The 16,392-nt window shown below is 50.7% G+C and overlaps 1 protein-coding gene across 5 annotated transcripts in view; it reads left to right on the top strand.

The window, feature by feature from the left end:
• Nucleotides 1–16,392, top strand: part of CFAP73 (cilia and flagella associated protein 73) — a 34,494-nt gene that overhangs the window by 542 nt on the left and 17,560 nt on the right. For 2 of the 5 annotated variants that reach the window (XM_019733912.3, XM_019733911.3), the window contains exons 1-7: nucleotides 8,808–9,919; nucleotides 11,450–11,555; nucleotides 12,365–12,469; nucleotides 12,825–13,025; nucleotides 13,552–13,773; nucleotides 14,070–14,228; nucleotides 15,819–15,906. In XM_019733912.3, the coding sequence (XP_019589471.3) occupies nucleotides 9,864–9,919; nucleotides 11,450–11,555; nucleotides 12,365–12,469; nucleotides 12,825–13,025; nucleotides 13,552–13,773; nucleotides 14,070–14,228; nucleotides 15,819–15,896 (927 nt within the window). In that variant the 5' untranslated portion in view covers nucleotides 8,808–9,863 and the 3' untranslated portion in view covers nucleotides 15,897–15,906. The other 3 variants (XM_019733915.3, XM_019733914.3, XM_019733910.3) reach the window with 3 other exon arrangements.

Raw genomic sequence — 16,392 nt, 5'->3', positions numbered from 1 at the left:
CTCATCTTTGTCTTCACAATTGTACTATTGTTCCCATTTTATGGATAAAGAAACTGAGGTTCAGAGGGATTAAAGAACTTGTGGGAGGTCTCTGTCAGTTATTGGTTTGCCTTCCTGGGTTTGAATCCTGATTCCACCACTTGGTAGCTGACTGGTCTTGGGGCAAGTCAACCTCTCTGTGCCTTGGTTTGGTTTTCTCATCTGTTCAGTGGGAAAAACATAGTATCTGGCTCACAGGGTTTGGGGATAATTAGATGAGATAAAACAGATATGAGGAAAGCAGATACAAGTCTCAGAACAGTGACAGGAACTTAAGAAGCTTTAAAAAGTGTTTGATATTATTATTATTATTATTATTATTATTATTATTGTCCTTCAAGGCATAGCTCAAATGTCACCTCTCCCAGGAAATTTTCCAGGATGCCCGCCCACGCCAGGCAGAAGTTTTCTTCCCTTTTTCTCTGCTCCTGCAGCTCCAGGTTTGTACATTTTTTCGTTTTAAATGAGATAACGTGGCTGGAAAGACCTATCCCAGGGCAAATAATTACACTGCTTCTCCCCTTGAGTTCCTTGTTTCCCTGCCTAAGAGACCTTAGAGGGGCTGGTGCCGAGCCTGAGTCACTCCAGTCAGCACCAATGGGAAGGCCCCTGCTGAATGAGTTCAGAAGCCAACGCCCAGACTATCAGGACTGGGAGCGCCTGCCCGGCCACAGGACTAGCCCAGTGACCTGCTTCCCAATCTCCCTCCTTGACTTCCCACCCAGCACCCCAGCTCGCCAGTGTGTGGTGAGTCCTCCAACTTCCAAAGACTTCCAAAGGGCCTCAGTTACCCCATCTGGGAAATGGGTCTAGCAATCCTGGCCCCAAGCCTTAGAAGCCTTGCACCTTCCTTCAGCAGGGTATGAGGGTGATCCAGGGTCGAATCCAGAAGACTGGTAGTCCCAAGGGAGTAATTAAAGCACTCCCCTATAATCATTATCAGTCACCCCAGATCTTCACCGGGGAAAATGGTACTTGCTATGTGAGTGTTACTCCAACTCAGGTGTCTTCAACCTAAGTGGGAGCTTTTGGCTGAACCTTTTTCTTCTGCGATCTTGCAGAGACCTCAGATAGGCTATCCAGCCCCTGGGGACTCCTGATAGAACCTGGGGGGCCTCATTCTGGGGCCACTTGGGAGGCCATCCAAACTGCCACCAACCATATTGGCCTGTCTTCCAGGGCTGAGCAGGAAGTCACGTTCCCAAGCACCCCTCCCCAGGTTCCTGGGGGGTTACAAAGGCTATGCACTGTGCCAGTCAGGCCTCTAGGGAGCCAGCTCTGTCACCTGTCCAATATCCGGCATCTGGCCCTACAATTCACCAGGGGCTGTGGCTACAGTCCCCAAACTTTCCAATGGCCTGGCCACTTCCTGTTGTTCTGAGAAGCTTTGACCTGAAACTGGCAGAGGGATTGAGGTCTCCTAGAGCCGTTCCTGTCAAGGGACCAAAGAAGGGAAGGTGGCCCAAATGAGTGTGACTTGCCGGAGGCCACCCAGAGGGGAGGGCAGGCTCATGAGCACCCAGGCCTGGGCTGTCACGTGGAAGGGGTTTTACCTGTCTCACGGGGTTGTTGTGAGAATTAATCAAGATGGCAGTGTAAGGCACCTGGCATCACCTTGGCACACAGTATGTGCTCAAGGAATAGTTAACTTTCTCCTCTTCCCCTTCTGCGAAGCTCCTTAAAGACAAACCCATGGCCATCTCCTTGCCAACTCCCTACATAGCCTAGCACCGTGGGACGCACACAGCAGCTGCTTCATAAAGCCTTAAGCTGGAGCAGATGCTGAGTTTGGATTTAAGAGCAGAGGCTTTAGCATCCAGCCAACCTGGGCTTGAATTCTGGCACTGACACTTACAAACTGGGTGTTTTGGGGCAAGTGAATTACCCTCTCAGTGCCTCAGTTTCCTCAGCTGTAAACTGGGGATGATAATAGTGCCCACCATATAGGCTGGATGTGAAGATGGGATGAAATAAGTGTACTTTAACGCAGCCTGGCATACAGCAAGTGCTCGATGAGTGTCATGGCCATCGTGGGGCGTCCTGAACCCACCACTGGGCCTGACACTGAGCCCCACTTGGTAGCTGAACTCTGAGGCTGGGGCAGAACGCCAGGCCCAGCCCTGAATTCCAGGGATGGATGGAGCGGCCACACTTCAGTGGCCAGTACAGCTCTGGATTGCTGAGCTGGGGGAATCTAGGGGGTTGCACCCAGCTGAGAAATCTGATAGAGAGATCTCAAGATTGGGCTCCTGCCGCCCTGATGGGCCCCACTGCCCAGGACTGAGACGCTGAGCCTGGGGCCCTGGAGAGCTCACAGACACAGATTAGAGAGGGCTTCTCCTCCCAGAGCAGCCATCAGGCCTGAGCACGGGCAGGGCTGTGCTGAAGCCACTCCTGCTGGCTCACGTGCCCCTGCCCCCCAACTCCATGTGCAGCAGTGCTATGTGGGAACTTAAAACCAAGTAATAGGTAGGGGCGGCCGGATGGCTCGGTTGGTTAGAGCATGAGCTCTCAACAACGAGGTTGCCGGTTCAATTCCCACATGGGATGGTGGGCTGCGCCGCCTGCAACTAAAGATTGAAAACGGCGATTGGACTTGGAGCTGAGCTGCGCCCTCCACATGTAAAGTGAAGGACGACTTGGAGCTGATGGGCCCTGGAGAAACACACAGTTCCGCAATAAAATTTATAAAACAAGAAAACAACCCAAGTAATAGGAGAAGTCGCACCATGGAAATTGGCAAATGCTAGAATTTTTCTTTGGGGAGGCAGTTTAACAACACACCACTGGGCAGAGGTTTCCTGGCCACATGGCCCTCCAGACACCTCTCCTGGATTCAACATCCTTAGGGTTTTACTCATATCCCCCCACCCCACCCCCACACTGCCTTTCCCCTACTGGTTCCTTCCACCAGGAAAACCTTCACATTCCTTTTTCTACCTATTTCCTTGTTTAAGGCCTGCAGCTGCAGCTGAATAAAAATCAGGAGGGGTGGGGTGACATAAAGTACAGACAACGTACCATCAACGTCATGGAATACATACTGTGTAGCTATTAAAAAGGATGCTCTCAAAAATTTTTTAATGACGGGAAAATGCAAAAAGAAAGAGAGAGAGAGAGAGAGAGAGACCCACATTGAGTAGAGAGGAAAACACAGTACATACAACCGTGCATACAATGCAGTCCTGATGTCATAACATAGTATATGTTGTTATGTATAAATATCATATTCTTTTCTTATCAACAAATATGTTTTGAGCACCTACTATGTCTTAGACAGTGAGGATACAGTGAGGTACAGGAGAGCCCAGCCCTGCTCTCATGGTGGGGAAACAGTAAGGTGGGGAAACAGGCAAGAATAACACGAGACTATATTCTCAGCAGGAAGTAGGAAGTGAAATGAAGACATAACGAAGCATGGGGGAGAGCTGGAGCTGGAGGGCTTTCTTTGACATCATGACATGTGCTTCTATCACCATAAAAAAGTAAGTTTCGCTCCCTCTGGTTTCTAAAGGCACCGCTGCCCTTGCTGCGTAACTCAGCACCTGGCCTCCGGAAGCCCTGAACAGTGGCTGGGAAAGCAGAGACATCAACCCTGCAACCCCCACCCACTGGCACCGCTCTGTGACCTTGGTCTCTTGTCCCCTTGTTTTGTGGTGATTTACATGCTTGTCTTATCTCCTAAATGTCAGAGACAATGTCTGATTCATGCTGTACCTCCCACACCTCTTGGCACACAAGAAAGATTCCAAACACACTCTGCTGGGTGAAATAGAACTCAGCTCCCCCCAAGGACTGGAATCTGGCCTCTCTCATTGTGACAATAGTCATATTAGTTTTTACTTCCTTTCTCCCCCTGGTGCCCAGGAATGCAGCTTACTAATCGCCAACCTACCACCTCCCCGCTCCACCTCCACCCTCAAACCAGGAGGCAGGGCCCTCTTCTGGCTCCACAGACCCATCTGTCTCTAGACCTTAGTTTCTCCTCCTGGGAATGGCACCATCTCCTCTGGGGCCAAGATCAGGGCAAGGTAGACAAGCCATGGCTCAGGTTGGGGTAAGGAACATGCATGGCACTTGTCTCAGGAGCACAAAGCCCCATTTGTGATCGCTGGCACGATTCTGGGCAAGGAGCCACATGGGACAGGAGGCAACAGTGAGAGAAGCAGGCAGGGTTTCCAAACCCCCCTCCTGCGGGCTGGCTGCCGAGGAAGCAGGGTGGTAAGTCCCCTCCTCCCACAGCCTGAAAACAAGGTGTCTGTCAGTCCCCACCCATTTCCTCCTTCCTCAGCCCTACTCCCCAAAGGGCCCCTCCCCACCCTGTCTTGGAATGGAGAAGCAGGAAGAGGGAAACCACGGAAGACTGAGACCTGGGGGTGAGGAGTGGGGAGAGTGGATATTTCCAGAGCTTGTGGGCAAGACCAGATGAGAAGTTGTGTCTTCCTCTCACGCAGCAGCACCAGGACATGGGGACAGAGATGGGTGGGAGGCTGGGACCTCAGCCTCAGCATTGTGGCTGGGGAGCCCCAAGAGAACTTGGAAGCAACAGCCCATTTAACAGAGAGGAATGCTGAGGCCTGGGGGTGGACTGGCTGTCCCCAAAGCTATCGCCATAGTTCCATCCCTCTGAAGACAAGTTGTAGGGACCTCCTCTCTGTCCTCTATGCTGTAAACAGTTCCAGGGCAGGGATGGGTTGAGTTATCTCTATATCAACAAACACCAGGGCCCATCACTTCTCAGCCTCACGTCCTTGGAGGAGTCACCTAACTCCCCTAGGCCTAGGTTCCTTCATCTGTCACTTGTAGCACAGGTCTGGCCATTCTTTGGCCCTATCCAGTCCAGACCTACGCTGTCAGTCTTGAATTCTGCACACCAACCTACAGACCTTTGCTCTCTTCTAGGAGGGGTTCCATCCTCCTGCTTCAGGGCCTTTGCCTAGGCTGTTCCCCTACTTGGAATACTCCCCTTCTCCTCTAATCACCCCTCCTCATCCTTCAGGTCTGAGTTTACATGTCACTTCCTCATGGAGGCCTCCCTGCCCCCCTCCTTGCACTCTAGGCCTCTCCTCCTAACCCTGTCAGGGTGTGATGACATATCTGCAGGGCTATTTGATTCACCTGCCCCCTCCATTAGCCAGCAAGTCCAAAAGGGCAGGTCTTGTCTTACCTACTGCTGCATCCTCACACAGCACCTGACACATAGTAGGTGCTCAATAAACATTTGCTTAAAAAAAAAAAAAAAGCCCTCCAAAGAATAGAAATTAAGAAGGGACAGTGCATACTGGCTTCAAGATGATGGCATCCTCTGGGAAGGGAAGGAAGGGAGTGACCTGAGGGGAGAAAGACCTAAAAAGGGCTCAACTGTATCTGGAGTGATGTGACTAAGAGGGCAGATTCCACACCCAGGTGGCCTGAGTTCAAATCCCATCTTAGACTTGACACCAAAAGCACAATCCATAAAGGAAAAGGTGGCAAATTGGACTTCATCAAAATCTAAAACTTTGCTTTGCAGAAGACCACGGGAAGAGGATGAAAAGAGAAGCTACAGACTGGGAGAAAATGAATATCCGACCTGGAACACATAGACATATCTCTAGAATACAGAGAGAAATCTCAAAAACTCAACAGTGGTGGGGTGCAGGGAGGGGGAATCTAATTAGAACATAGGCAACAGACATAGACAGATATTTTGCTGAAGAGGATATACAGATGGCAGAGAAGCACGAAGGACATTCATTATCATTAGCCATTACAGAAATGCAAAGTAAAGCCACCAGGAACTATTACTACACGCCTATCAGAAGAGCTAAAACAAAAAACAGGGATTATAGTGGAAGTGCAAAAAAACTGGATCACTCACATGTAGCCGATGGGAGTGTAAAATGGCACAGCTACTGTGGCAAAGAATTTGGCAGTTTCTTAAACTAACTAACTAACTAACTAACTAACTAACTATGCAGTTACCATAGGACCCAGCAATTGCACTCTTTGGCATATGACAGACCACAGAATTGACAACTTATGTTCGCACAAAACCCAGGACAGGAATCTTCAGAGTGGCTTTATTTATAATAGCCCCAAACTGGAAACAACCCAAAAGTCCTCCAACATGAATGGTGAAACAAACTGTGCTCCATCCATATTGTGGAAGGTTACTTAGTAATCAAAACAACAAACACTGATACATGTAACAAGGAGGATGGCTCTCAAGGGAATTATACTGACTGAAAAAAGCCAAAAGGTTACATACTATATCATTCCAGTTACATAACATCCCTGACGTGACAAAACCATACAGAGAACAGAGGGCTGGTTGCCAGGGGTTGGGGAGGCAGGAGGACAGGAAATGGTTGTAGCCAGTAAAGCATCCCAGGAGGGGTCTTTGAGATGAATGCTTTGTATCTTTATTTTTATTGTATTGAATTATTGGGGTGACATTGGTTAGCAAAATTCTATAGGCTTCAAGTGTACAAGTCTATAATACATCATCCATACATTGCATTGTGGGGTCTCCACCCAGAGTCTAGTCTCCTTCTGTCACTATGTATTTGACCCCCTTTCCCCTTTGTATCTTGACTGTGGTGATCACAAGAGCTACAGGTGGTAAAACTGCATCGAACTAAATACACACATTCACACAAATAAGTGCAGGTAAAAGTGGTGAGATGCGAATGAGGTCAAGTACATTGTGTCAAAGTCAGTCCCTTGGCTGTGGTCGGTACCAGAGCTGTGCGAGACATCACCACTGGGGGAGGCTGGGTGGAAGGGACATGAGGTCTGTCTGGATTATTTCTTAAACTGCGTGTGAACCTACAATGGTCTGGAAATAAAAAACGAATTCATACAGCTAGACAGCTATTATTATAGAATGACTTTTTAAAAAACTGACAATACCAACTGCTGGAGAGAATATGGGGCGATCAGAACTCTTATGCATTGCTAGTGTGACTCACAAAATGGTACAGCCACACTGCAAAACAGTTACACATACACTTATCATATGGCCCAGCAGTGAAATGGCTGCTTATGTACACGTACACACACACACACACACACACACACACCTGCACATAAATACAAGCTATCTTTATAATTACCCAGAACTAGAATTAACCCAACTGGAGGATGAATCAACAAACCATAGCATACAAGCAAATACTACACAGCAATGAAAAAGAATGAACTACTAATACACACATCGACATGAATGGCTCTCAAACAAATATTGCTGCTGAAAGAAGCCAGTCTCAAAACGCTACAGAGTATATTATTCCACTTATGACACTCTGAAAAAGGCAAAACTATAAGGATAGAGAACAGGTCAGAGGCTGCCAGGCACTAGAGTGGGGACAGCAGTTGATTACAAAGGGACATGACAATTTTTTCAGGTGATGGAAATGTTTTGTATCTTGACTGCGGTAATGGTTACATGACTTCATGCATTTGTCAAAACTCATAGAACAGCATGTGAAAAAAAAAGTTTTATTTAGTGTAAATTATACCTCAATATTTTTCTTTACTTTTTATTTTATTTTATTGGGGAACAGTGTGTTTCTCCAGGGCCCATCAGCTCCAAGTTGCTGTCCTTCAATCTAGTTGTGGAGGGCGCAGCTCAGCTCCAAGTCCAGTCACCGTTTCCAATCTTTAGTTGCAGGGGGCGCAGCCCACCATCCCATGCAGGAATTGAACTGACAACCTTGTTGTTGAGAGCTCGCTCTCTAACCAACTGAGCCATCTAGCCGCCCCTACCTCAATATTTCTTAAATCAAGAAAAAAATTAGATCATGTATCATGTAACTTCACATCAATTTATGCAGAGAGGTAGTATGTACAATTTAGTGCAAAATGCTCAAAGATAAAATGTACATTATTTTAGCTCCCTTTTTAAAAACATGCACTAACAAAATGCTTAGGAGTTGTTTTAAGCAGTATAGGCATTACAAGGAACTATTATTTTTAAGTGTTACTCTGCAATAAAAAGATATACTTCAAAAAAAGGAAAATACATTTATTTACATGAAAAAACAATAATTTAAAACAGAAAAATAAAATAATCAGGAGCAAAACTGACAAGATGTTAGTGTTTGTTATTTCTGGGTAGGAGACCCATGGGTCCTGGTAATATTACTCTGGATACTTTGCCCTAACACGACCCCCACAGTGCTGTTTTAAAGATTAAATTAGATATTATTTGCAGAGTGCTTAGCACAGTGTCTAACCCACAATAATTGCTCAAACTAGGAGGTCTGACAATTAAGTTCGCAAACGTGTAGCAATAATGTTGCTAACCTTTTTTGATATCAGAGGGATTATTCATTATGAATTTGTACCAATGGGACAATTAACCAAATTTACTATTAGAAGTGCTGAAAAGGCTGAGTCAAAAAGTTAAACGACCAGAACTTTTCACCAACAACTCATGGCTCTTGCATCACGACAATGCATCAGCTCACAAGGCACTGTCTGTGAGGGAGTTTTTAGCCAGTAAACAAACAACTGGATTGGAACACCCTCCCTACTTACCTGATCTGGCCCCAATGACTTCTTTCTTTACCAGAAGATAAAGGAAATATTGAAAGGAAGACATTTTGATAACATTCAGGACATCAAGGGTAATACGACAGCTCTGATGGCCATTCCAGAAAAAGAGCTCCAAAATTGCTTTGAACAGTGGACCAGGCGCTGGCATTGGTGCATAGCTTCTCAAGGGGAGTACTTTGAAGGTGACCATAGTGATATTCAGCAATGAGGTATGTAGCACTTTTTCTAGGATGAGTTCGTGAACTTAATTGTCCTTCCTTCGTATGTTACCTCCTCCCCTACCGCCATCCTCCAAATCCAGATTGTGGATCCCTTCTGTCACGCCGCGTCTCTGGTCCCACTCCCCGCATAAGAACGTAGGATATGGCCAGGCCAAAAAGGGACAACAATGGAGCCATGGATGGGGGGTCCATACCACTATAGTCTCACTGGCAGCTGGGTTGGAGACACAGGAAGCAGGCTCCACACGATATGCAATCCGCCATCCACTTCTCTGCCAACCAACCAACAACCCCCTAGCACAGCCATGGCAGTTATATTAGTGGCTAATGGCTAACTGGTTAAAGCAGATGGCCACCGAGCCACAGTGGATGGTCATCTGATTACAGCTGACGGCCATCTAATAACTGAGCCAGCACCTTTCCATGTGAGGCCGAGAGCCTGGAAACTGCTCTCTGGGACTCTGTCCTCATACCGTCCAAGCTGGTTTCCACCTGGAAATGTTGATGGCCCCTCTTTCTCCCTAACCAGGCTGGTAGCCCCATTCTCAGCAAAATGAATGAATCCTCAAAGTGCTGGAACATGGTAGGGCCTCAGCACCCCACCCAAGACCTGGCAAACAGTGGGTACCCAATAATTTTCTTTTGAGTGGACAACTGAACATACAGCCACATTATTGAGGCCCCATCCTACCCAGCCAGGAAGAGGCTTGACCAGACATGGGGCAACAAGAGGGGTACATTCTTGACTGAGGGACACATGTCCTCTCCACTGCACCCCAATTTAGACTGGGAGTTAAAGCCTTCTCCCAAAAGGGTAGAGGTTGCTCCCCTCCTTGCGGCCCCCTCTTTTTCCCTCCCAGGGCGGATTTCCCTGGCTTCAGTCAGGCAATGGAATGTTGCGTTGATGGTTGCCTGGGTAACAAGGGCCTGCTTGGTGGCTGCCTTCTGAGAGTACTAAACAAGCTGCTGCACACCACCCTCAGTCAGAAACCCCCCAGGGCCTCCTAGCCTTCCTCAAAACTCCAGCCAGGTGGAGAGAAAGCCGGGGCAATTGCTGGGAGAATGGCAGTGCCTTGGGAGAAATATTTCCGAAAGACCTTGCAAGAGAAACTGCCTAAGTGAGTGGCGCGGTCCCGTGGCGGGGGAAAGGGGGGGAGGGGGGGGGATGGCTCATCCTTCTCCCCCATCCCCGGGTCCTAGCTTCTTTGGGCTGTTCATGGTGGGAGATTATTGCCCCCACTTCACAGACAAAAATACCAAAGCTCAGAAAGAACCAGCAACTTCCCCAAGGTCTCAGGGCTAGTTCGAGCAGAGCTGGGTCCATAGCACAGGTCTCTAACCTGCCCTTGATCCCACCCCCAACTGACATCCAGCTGAGATTAAATCATTTGAACCTAGGTGGGAAGGCATTACTCTGTGAACTCTTGCCAGCCGCCCCCGCCCCCCAGCCTGCAAACTGCATGTTAAAGACAGAATGGAGGAATCTTGTCCCATGCCTGCTTTGTGTTCAGCGGTTCAGTCTTACAATCTGTCAAACGAGGATTCCCCTGAACCAGAGGTGGAAAGGCCTTGCTGAATTGAGTATTAGTGCGTCCCTTCTGCTCCCTACTCAGTCCCTTCTAAGTCCCTTCTGCTCCCTCTGGGGGGTGATGCCCAGTCCCTCCTCTCCTGAGAGCCTAACTCCCAGCACCCAGCTGCTTTCTGGACCCCTCTGCCAAAGGTCTAACAGGTGTGTCAATCTCACCTTGGCCATAGCAAGGAACTGACCTTTCCCGCCCCCCCACTCAGCCTTCTTCCATCAGCAACATCCTTCCAGCTCCTAGGTTCACCTTTGACTCCTGCCTTACCGCCCCCTCTCCCCCATCACTCCATCAGCTCAGCTCGCAAACTGTATCCAGAACTGACCCCTTCTAACGTGTTCACGACAGCCACCCTGGTCAGAACCGCGTCTCTGCGTTATCCCATAACTCTATCACTGGTCTCCTGCCGCTGCCCTGCCCCTCCTACTGTCCTTGCTCCCACAGCAGCCAGAGGGACCCCTCCTCTGCTCAGAAGCCTCCTGTGCTGACCCACCTCACTCACAGTCAAGGCCAAAATCCTCCCTCACCACAGTCTGATCCCTACAACTTCCCTGGTCTCAGTTCCCATCTCTGTCCTCCTCCCTCCGTCACCTCCAGACACACTGGCCTCCTTGCTGCTCCTTCTGCAAACCAAGGTCCTTCCCTTGAGGCTTTGGAGTGACTACCCTCGGCCTATCTGTTCCCTGCAGATATCCACATGGCTCGTTCCCTGTTCCCCTTTCAATCTCTGCTCAAATCACCTCCTCAGAGAAACTTTTCAACCTCTCCGCTGAACGATCTTTCACTTTGGTACCTACCATGTCCTAGCTTTATTTAGTATTTGTTAGCTTGATTTTCTGTGGCCCCCAGCAGAATGCCAGCTCCTGGAGGGCAGGGTTTTTGTCTGTCTTGTTCCCAGCTGCAGCCCCAGTGCCTGGCACAGACTAGGTGCTCAATACAATTTGTTGAATGGATGAAGAATTCAACAGCCAGTTGGTGGTTAATGGGGGCATTTCCGGCACCAGAGGGAAGTCTGAGCACCCTGACTCTTGCCTCCTTCATCCTCACATCCTCCTTGAACCCCTACAGGAAGATCCCAGAGCAGAACGCAGACCACTTCCCACCAGTGCTGCGACTCCTGGAGAAGAGGCAGGAGCTGGCAGATGCGGACCGGGGCCTGAGAGCCCAGAAGGAGGTGAGCACCCACTTAAGTCCTGAGACTTGTTCGGACCCCAGATCAAAAAGAAAAAGAAAAAAAATGGTGGTGAGCTGGGCAGTGGGAAATGATGGAGCCAACTTATTAGCTCCAAGGGTCCGAGAAAAGTCATTTCACCACTCTGAGTCTTGATTTCCTCATATGTCAAATGAGGATCAAATTAGATCAGCTGTTGGTATAAATTAATATGCACTGAGTACCTACTACTATGTGCAGGGCACTGCACTGGGATCTAATGGTCTCACTACAGTCCCTGCCCTCATGGGGCTCACAGTCTAGAGAAGGAGACAGACCAATGTCCAGCTGGTGACTGTTGTGAGCGGGGAAGCACTGAGAGGGGACTGTGGGAGCCCAGAGGAAGCCCCTATCTCTACATGGGGGTGATCAAGGAGGGCTTCCTGGAGGAAGTGATGATACCTTAGGGATTGCTGAAGGGCAACTTGGTTTATCCAGCAAAAAGGCATAGGGTGAGGAGGAAGAAACAGCCTGAGGCAACCGCATATACAAAGACTGGAAGGCAAGGATGAAACACAGGTGGTCAAGTGGTTGGAAGATAGAGTGTCAGAGGAAAGAGGGTAAGATGAACCTGAATGAAGGCAGGGAGGCTGACATGCAGGGGCTGCGGGAGGGCACGTCAGCTTCGTCTCGAATGGTGGGAGCCATGGATGCATTCGAGCAGGGGTGCAGTGACAAGATCAGAGACAACAGATGAGAGAGGGTGTGAACTTGAAGGCATTGGATGACTTGAACCCCCAAACACACACAGACACCCCCTCTTTACCCCCCAGGTGTTCCAGGCCACAATGGCAGCCCTCAAACAGCGCCGGGAACAGCTGGAAAAGAAGGAGCAGGAGCTAAAGGGGTCCTTTGTCCGCTTTGACAAGTTTTTGCAGGTAGGTGGCGCCTGCTGGGGGGACGCATGGCACAGAGTCACAAAGTTACAATCCTATAGGGGCCAGGCAGGTCACATACATTTAAAAAGTGGTTTTACTAATACAAAGGGGAGTGGTGGGAAATGCACACGCACTGCCTGAAGCATTCGAGTTTTTGTTTGTTTGTCTGTTTGTTTGTTTTAAGCGTGGGGAGGAGTAAGGGACCAAAATCAGATTCTGGCTGAGCTTGGCCCGCGGACCATCTGTTTGCTATCAGCAGTTCAACATGTGAATGATGGGGTGGGGTGGAAGCGGCGAGCTCTGGAGGCTCCCAAGTCCTGAGGGTCGTCACCTCCTCTCCATCCCTCCTTCCTAGGACGCCGAGGCCCGGCGTAGCTGCGCGCTGCGGAGGGCGGCAGAGGCGCGGCACCGCGCGGGCCGCCAGGAGGCCGAGGCGCTGCGGCTGCGAGCCCAGCTGGAGGAGCTGCAGCGGGAGCGCGCCCGGCTGCAGCGTCAGCTGGAGCGCCTGGAGCCCTGCGCGCGCCTGCTACGGCAAGTGCTGGAGCAGCTGCCCCAGGTGAGAGCCCTGCTGCAGGTTTTGGGGCTCAGCGCCACCATGCAGCGCTGGGTGGCCTCATAAACAGCTTTGGAAGCGTGCGCTGCTGGAGCGCTGACTGTATGTCAGGAATCACCCATTACTGAACACTAACTGTATGCAGGACACGCTTTGTTCTTGAATTCTCCCCAAGGCCCGCCGAAATGGGTCCTGCTATTGTCAACCCCATTTTACAGGTACAGGTGAGGTAACCGAGGTTCAGACAGGTAAATCCACCTCAAGGACACACAGGCAGGCGGGGAAAGGCGATCCAGGCACTCAATAAATATTAGTTAAATGAAACAACGAATTAACATTAATCACAGGCAGTGAGCTTAGCAAAGCTTGATGGTGGAGTTGGGGAGGGTGGAGTCGTCCCACTTGTGGGGCAAAGGCTGTGTGATGCCTGCATTTTAGGTGGGCTGAGGAGGCGCTGGAGAGCCAGCTGGCCTGGGGGAGGGCAGGGGGCTGCAGACCCGGGTGAGTCCCCCTCCTGACCCCATCCAAGTTCCAGGAGGTCCCCGAGCTGGTGGCGCGCTTCGATGCCCTGGCCGACACGCAGGCGGCGCTGAGGCTCACGGAGCGCGAGCGGCTCCGGGAGCTGGAGGAGGCGCGGGCCCGGCTGCAGCGGCTGCGGGACACCTGGCAGGACGAGCTCCTCAGGCAGGGTCAGCGGCGAGCGCAATTGCTGGACCGACTGGAGGCGGCGCGGGAGCGCACGCTGCACTGGGTACGGACCACCGGGAGCAGGTGGGCGCCGGGACACCCCTCCCCTCGCCAGGTTGGTAAGAACAGATGGGCGATGCTTTCCACAGAGGGGCCGCGGCACTAATGCGCAGTTTTCAGGCATCAGAAAGCACGTTAGGGCACGGGAGGCCAGGCCTATCGGAACCTGACACCGTTGCTGCACCCCTTTTCCCGGGAGCGCCCATCGGTATCTGGCTGGTGGGAAGAAGATGGAAATGAGCCCCGCCCTCCTCAGACCATCACACCTTAATACTAGGCAAGGGGCGGGGTGTTCTCCAGGAATCCAAGTGGGTTCAGATCCAGAACACAGCGGCTCAGAAGACCCTGCTCCTGGGCCGCACCAAGATGGCAGCGCTCAACCTGTTCCAGCTAGTGTGCCAGCATCAGAGGCAGCCACCTGCCCTGGACATCGAGGACACCGAAGGGCAGTTGGAGCAGGTGAGGGCCCCTCTTTACGGCACCTTCAGGAACCTCATGATGCCTGAAATCCCACCTCTGGGTTAAGCACGACACTCTGTGATCAGAGCCCACGCGGGCCCATGCTCCTAGCAACACAGAAGTGGGCTCAATGGCCGCCCAAGCTCCCTGCCTAGGAATCTTGGGTTGGTCTTGGCTCTGAGTCGTCTGCTATGTGGCCACAAGTCGTGCCCCTCTAGTCTGTGTCCTCACTTATGTGGGGCGGGAGACCTGGGTGTATATTCATACACACCATCCGTTTATGCGGAGTCCTGCTTTTGTCCCAGGATCAACCAGCACCAAGTGAAATCATCAGCGAGAAAACAGGAGGTGGAGACTTTTAATTAATCCTGACCCTCTTGCTCCCAGCACAACAGGCCTGCCTTCCCTAGGAGGGGTGGGGTGGGGCTGTGCTGTGGCCTTTCTTTCTGTACAGTGGCATCACAAGTGTCACTGTGGACCAAGTATGCAGTTTTTCTATCCATTCAGGTTTGGAAATTTGTGGAACACATGACATGGTTTATAGTGGAGTGAGGGGGTCTCTGACCTCAGGCACTTATGTTTCTAGGGGGTTCCCAAAGCATAATTCCCTTGAGAAGGGGGGAAACACAAAGGGAGGGACCCAGCTTTCCCTCTGCCCACCCACTACTGCCATGTGCCCAACAGCCAGGATTCTAACCAAATGCAAAGAACTGGGTCCCCAGAGCCTACTTTGTGCCACATCCTGAGCTGGGTGGACTCAAGTGGACCATTACTCTCCCAAGTGTGGCTCTGGTACCCTGAGATACACAAGATGACTGTTGGAGGGACAGAGGCTTGATATGACGTAACAGCAAAAGCCAGTCCCTTTTCAACCAACCCTCCAACCTAAGGTTCCATGGGGGGGTGACTAGGCCGGCCACCCCTGTAAAGCTCCCTGGTCTCCGCACCTGAGACTCACCGCCCCCCACCCCCTCCGGGGGTACCAGCAGCTGGCTGGAACTCAGTAACACGGTTTCATTTTCATCGTACTGTGATTTTTCCAGTTACCCCTACTTATATGACAGGGGTAACTTACACTGTTTTCCATTTTTGGTGGAGATGTGGTTTCTTTCTCAGATGTTTATTTCAGTGACAAATGTGAAGGAAGACCAAGGGGTAGATTCGCCATCAACTTCTAGTTCTTGGCGGTAGATCCATGGGCGCTCATTAAGTTCATACCAAGAAATAAGTTAATTAAAACAAAATGAAGGAGGGCCGCCCATGGAGAAGATGAGAGTCTGTCATACACCAATGAATATGACTGATCCAATTAAAAGAAAAAAAATGAATCGATGTCAGTGAAAATACAAATTTCATTATAACACAGGTGATTGGCAGCTAGCAAACTGTGACGGCATCTGCTAACGAACCATTTGGGAGGCTGACTGACGTTGTAAAAACCCGGAACCGTTTAGGCCTGGGAACCACAGCACTGCTGTGTTTTAAGAGGGTTCTCCACCCCCAGCCCTGCTTTGCAGCATCCCACGCCTTGGGGGTGGGGACTGGACACTCGGACTGGAATGTGACTTTGGCTGTGTTGGGGACCCCCAGGTGAAGCGGTTCATCCTGGACCTGTCTGCCGTGCTGGCCAGCCTTCCTCACGCCCAGCCTGCTGCTCCGGCCTCCTAGCCTGACCCAGGTGAGCAGCGGGGGAGGGGGCTCCCTGGAGGGACCAAGGACCTCTCCTCCTGGAGAGGAGGTACACAATTCCTGCGGGGTGCGGGCTGACTGGCTCTCACCTGAAGATGGGAGGGCTGTGCCCACTCAGACTGCTGTGGGGGCGACATGAGGGGCACACAGCAAGTACTCAGTAAACGTGGACTATGTGGGGGAACCAATCCTAAACCAGGTCCTCCAGGGTGGGTGGGGCGTTAAACAAGCTGATGTTTGTCAGGTGCTTGCAATGGGGCCTGCTGCAAATTCTGTGAATTTCTAGATGAGTGTTTGGTAAGTCAAGAAAAATCAAAAGGACCAGCAAGAGGGTCTGAGGGGCAGACACCCTGTGGGGACAGAGCCCCAGAAAGCAGTTTCCAGGCTCTCGGCCTCACATAGAAAGGTGTTGGCTTAGGTAGTAAATGGCCATCAACTGTGATTGGATGGCCATCAGCTGTGGCTAGCTGGCCGT

This window comes from Rhinolophus sinicus, chromosome 9 (genome assembly GCF_057876585.1).
Source record: "Rhinolophus sinicus isolate RSI-liver-muscle chromosome 9, RSI-T2T, whole genome shotgun sequence".
In the NCBI taxonomy this organism is placed as follows: domain Eukaryota; kingdom Metazoa; phylum Chordata; class Mammalia; order Chiroptera; family Rhinolophidae; genus Rhinolophus; species Rhinolophus sinicus.
This window is presented reverse-complemented; position numbering and strand designations above follow the sequence as displayed.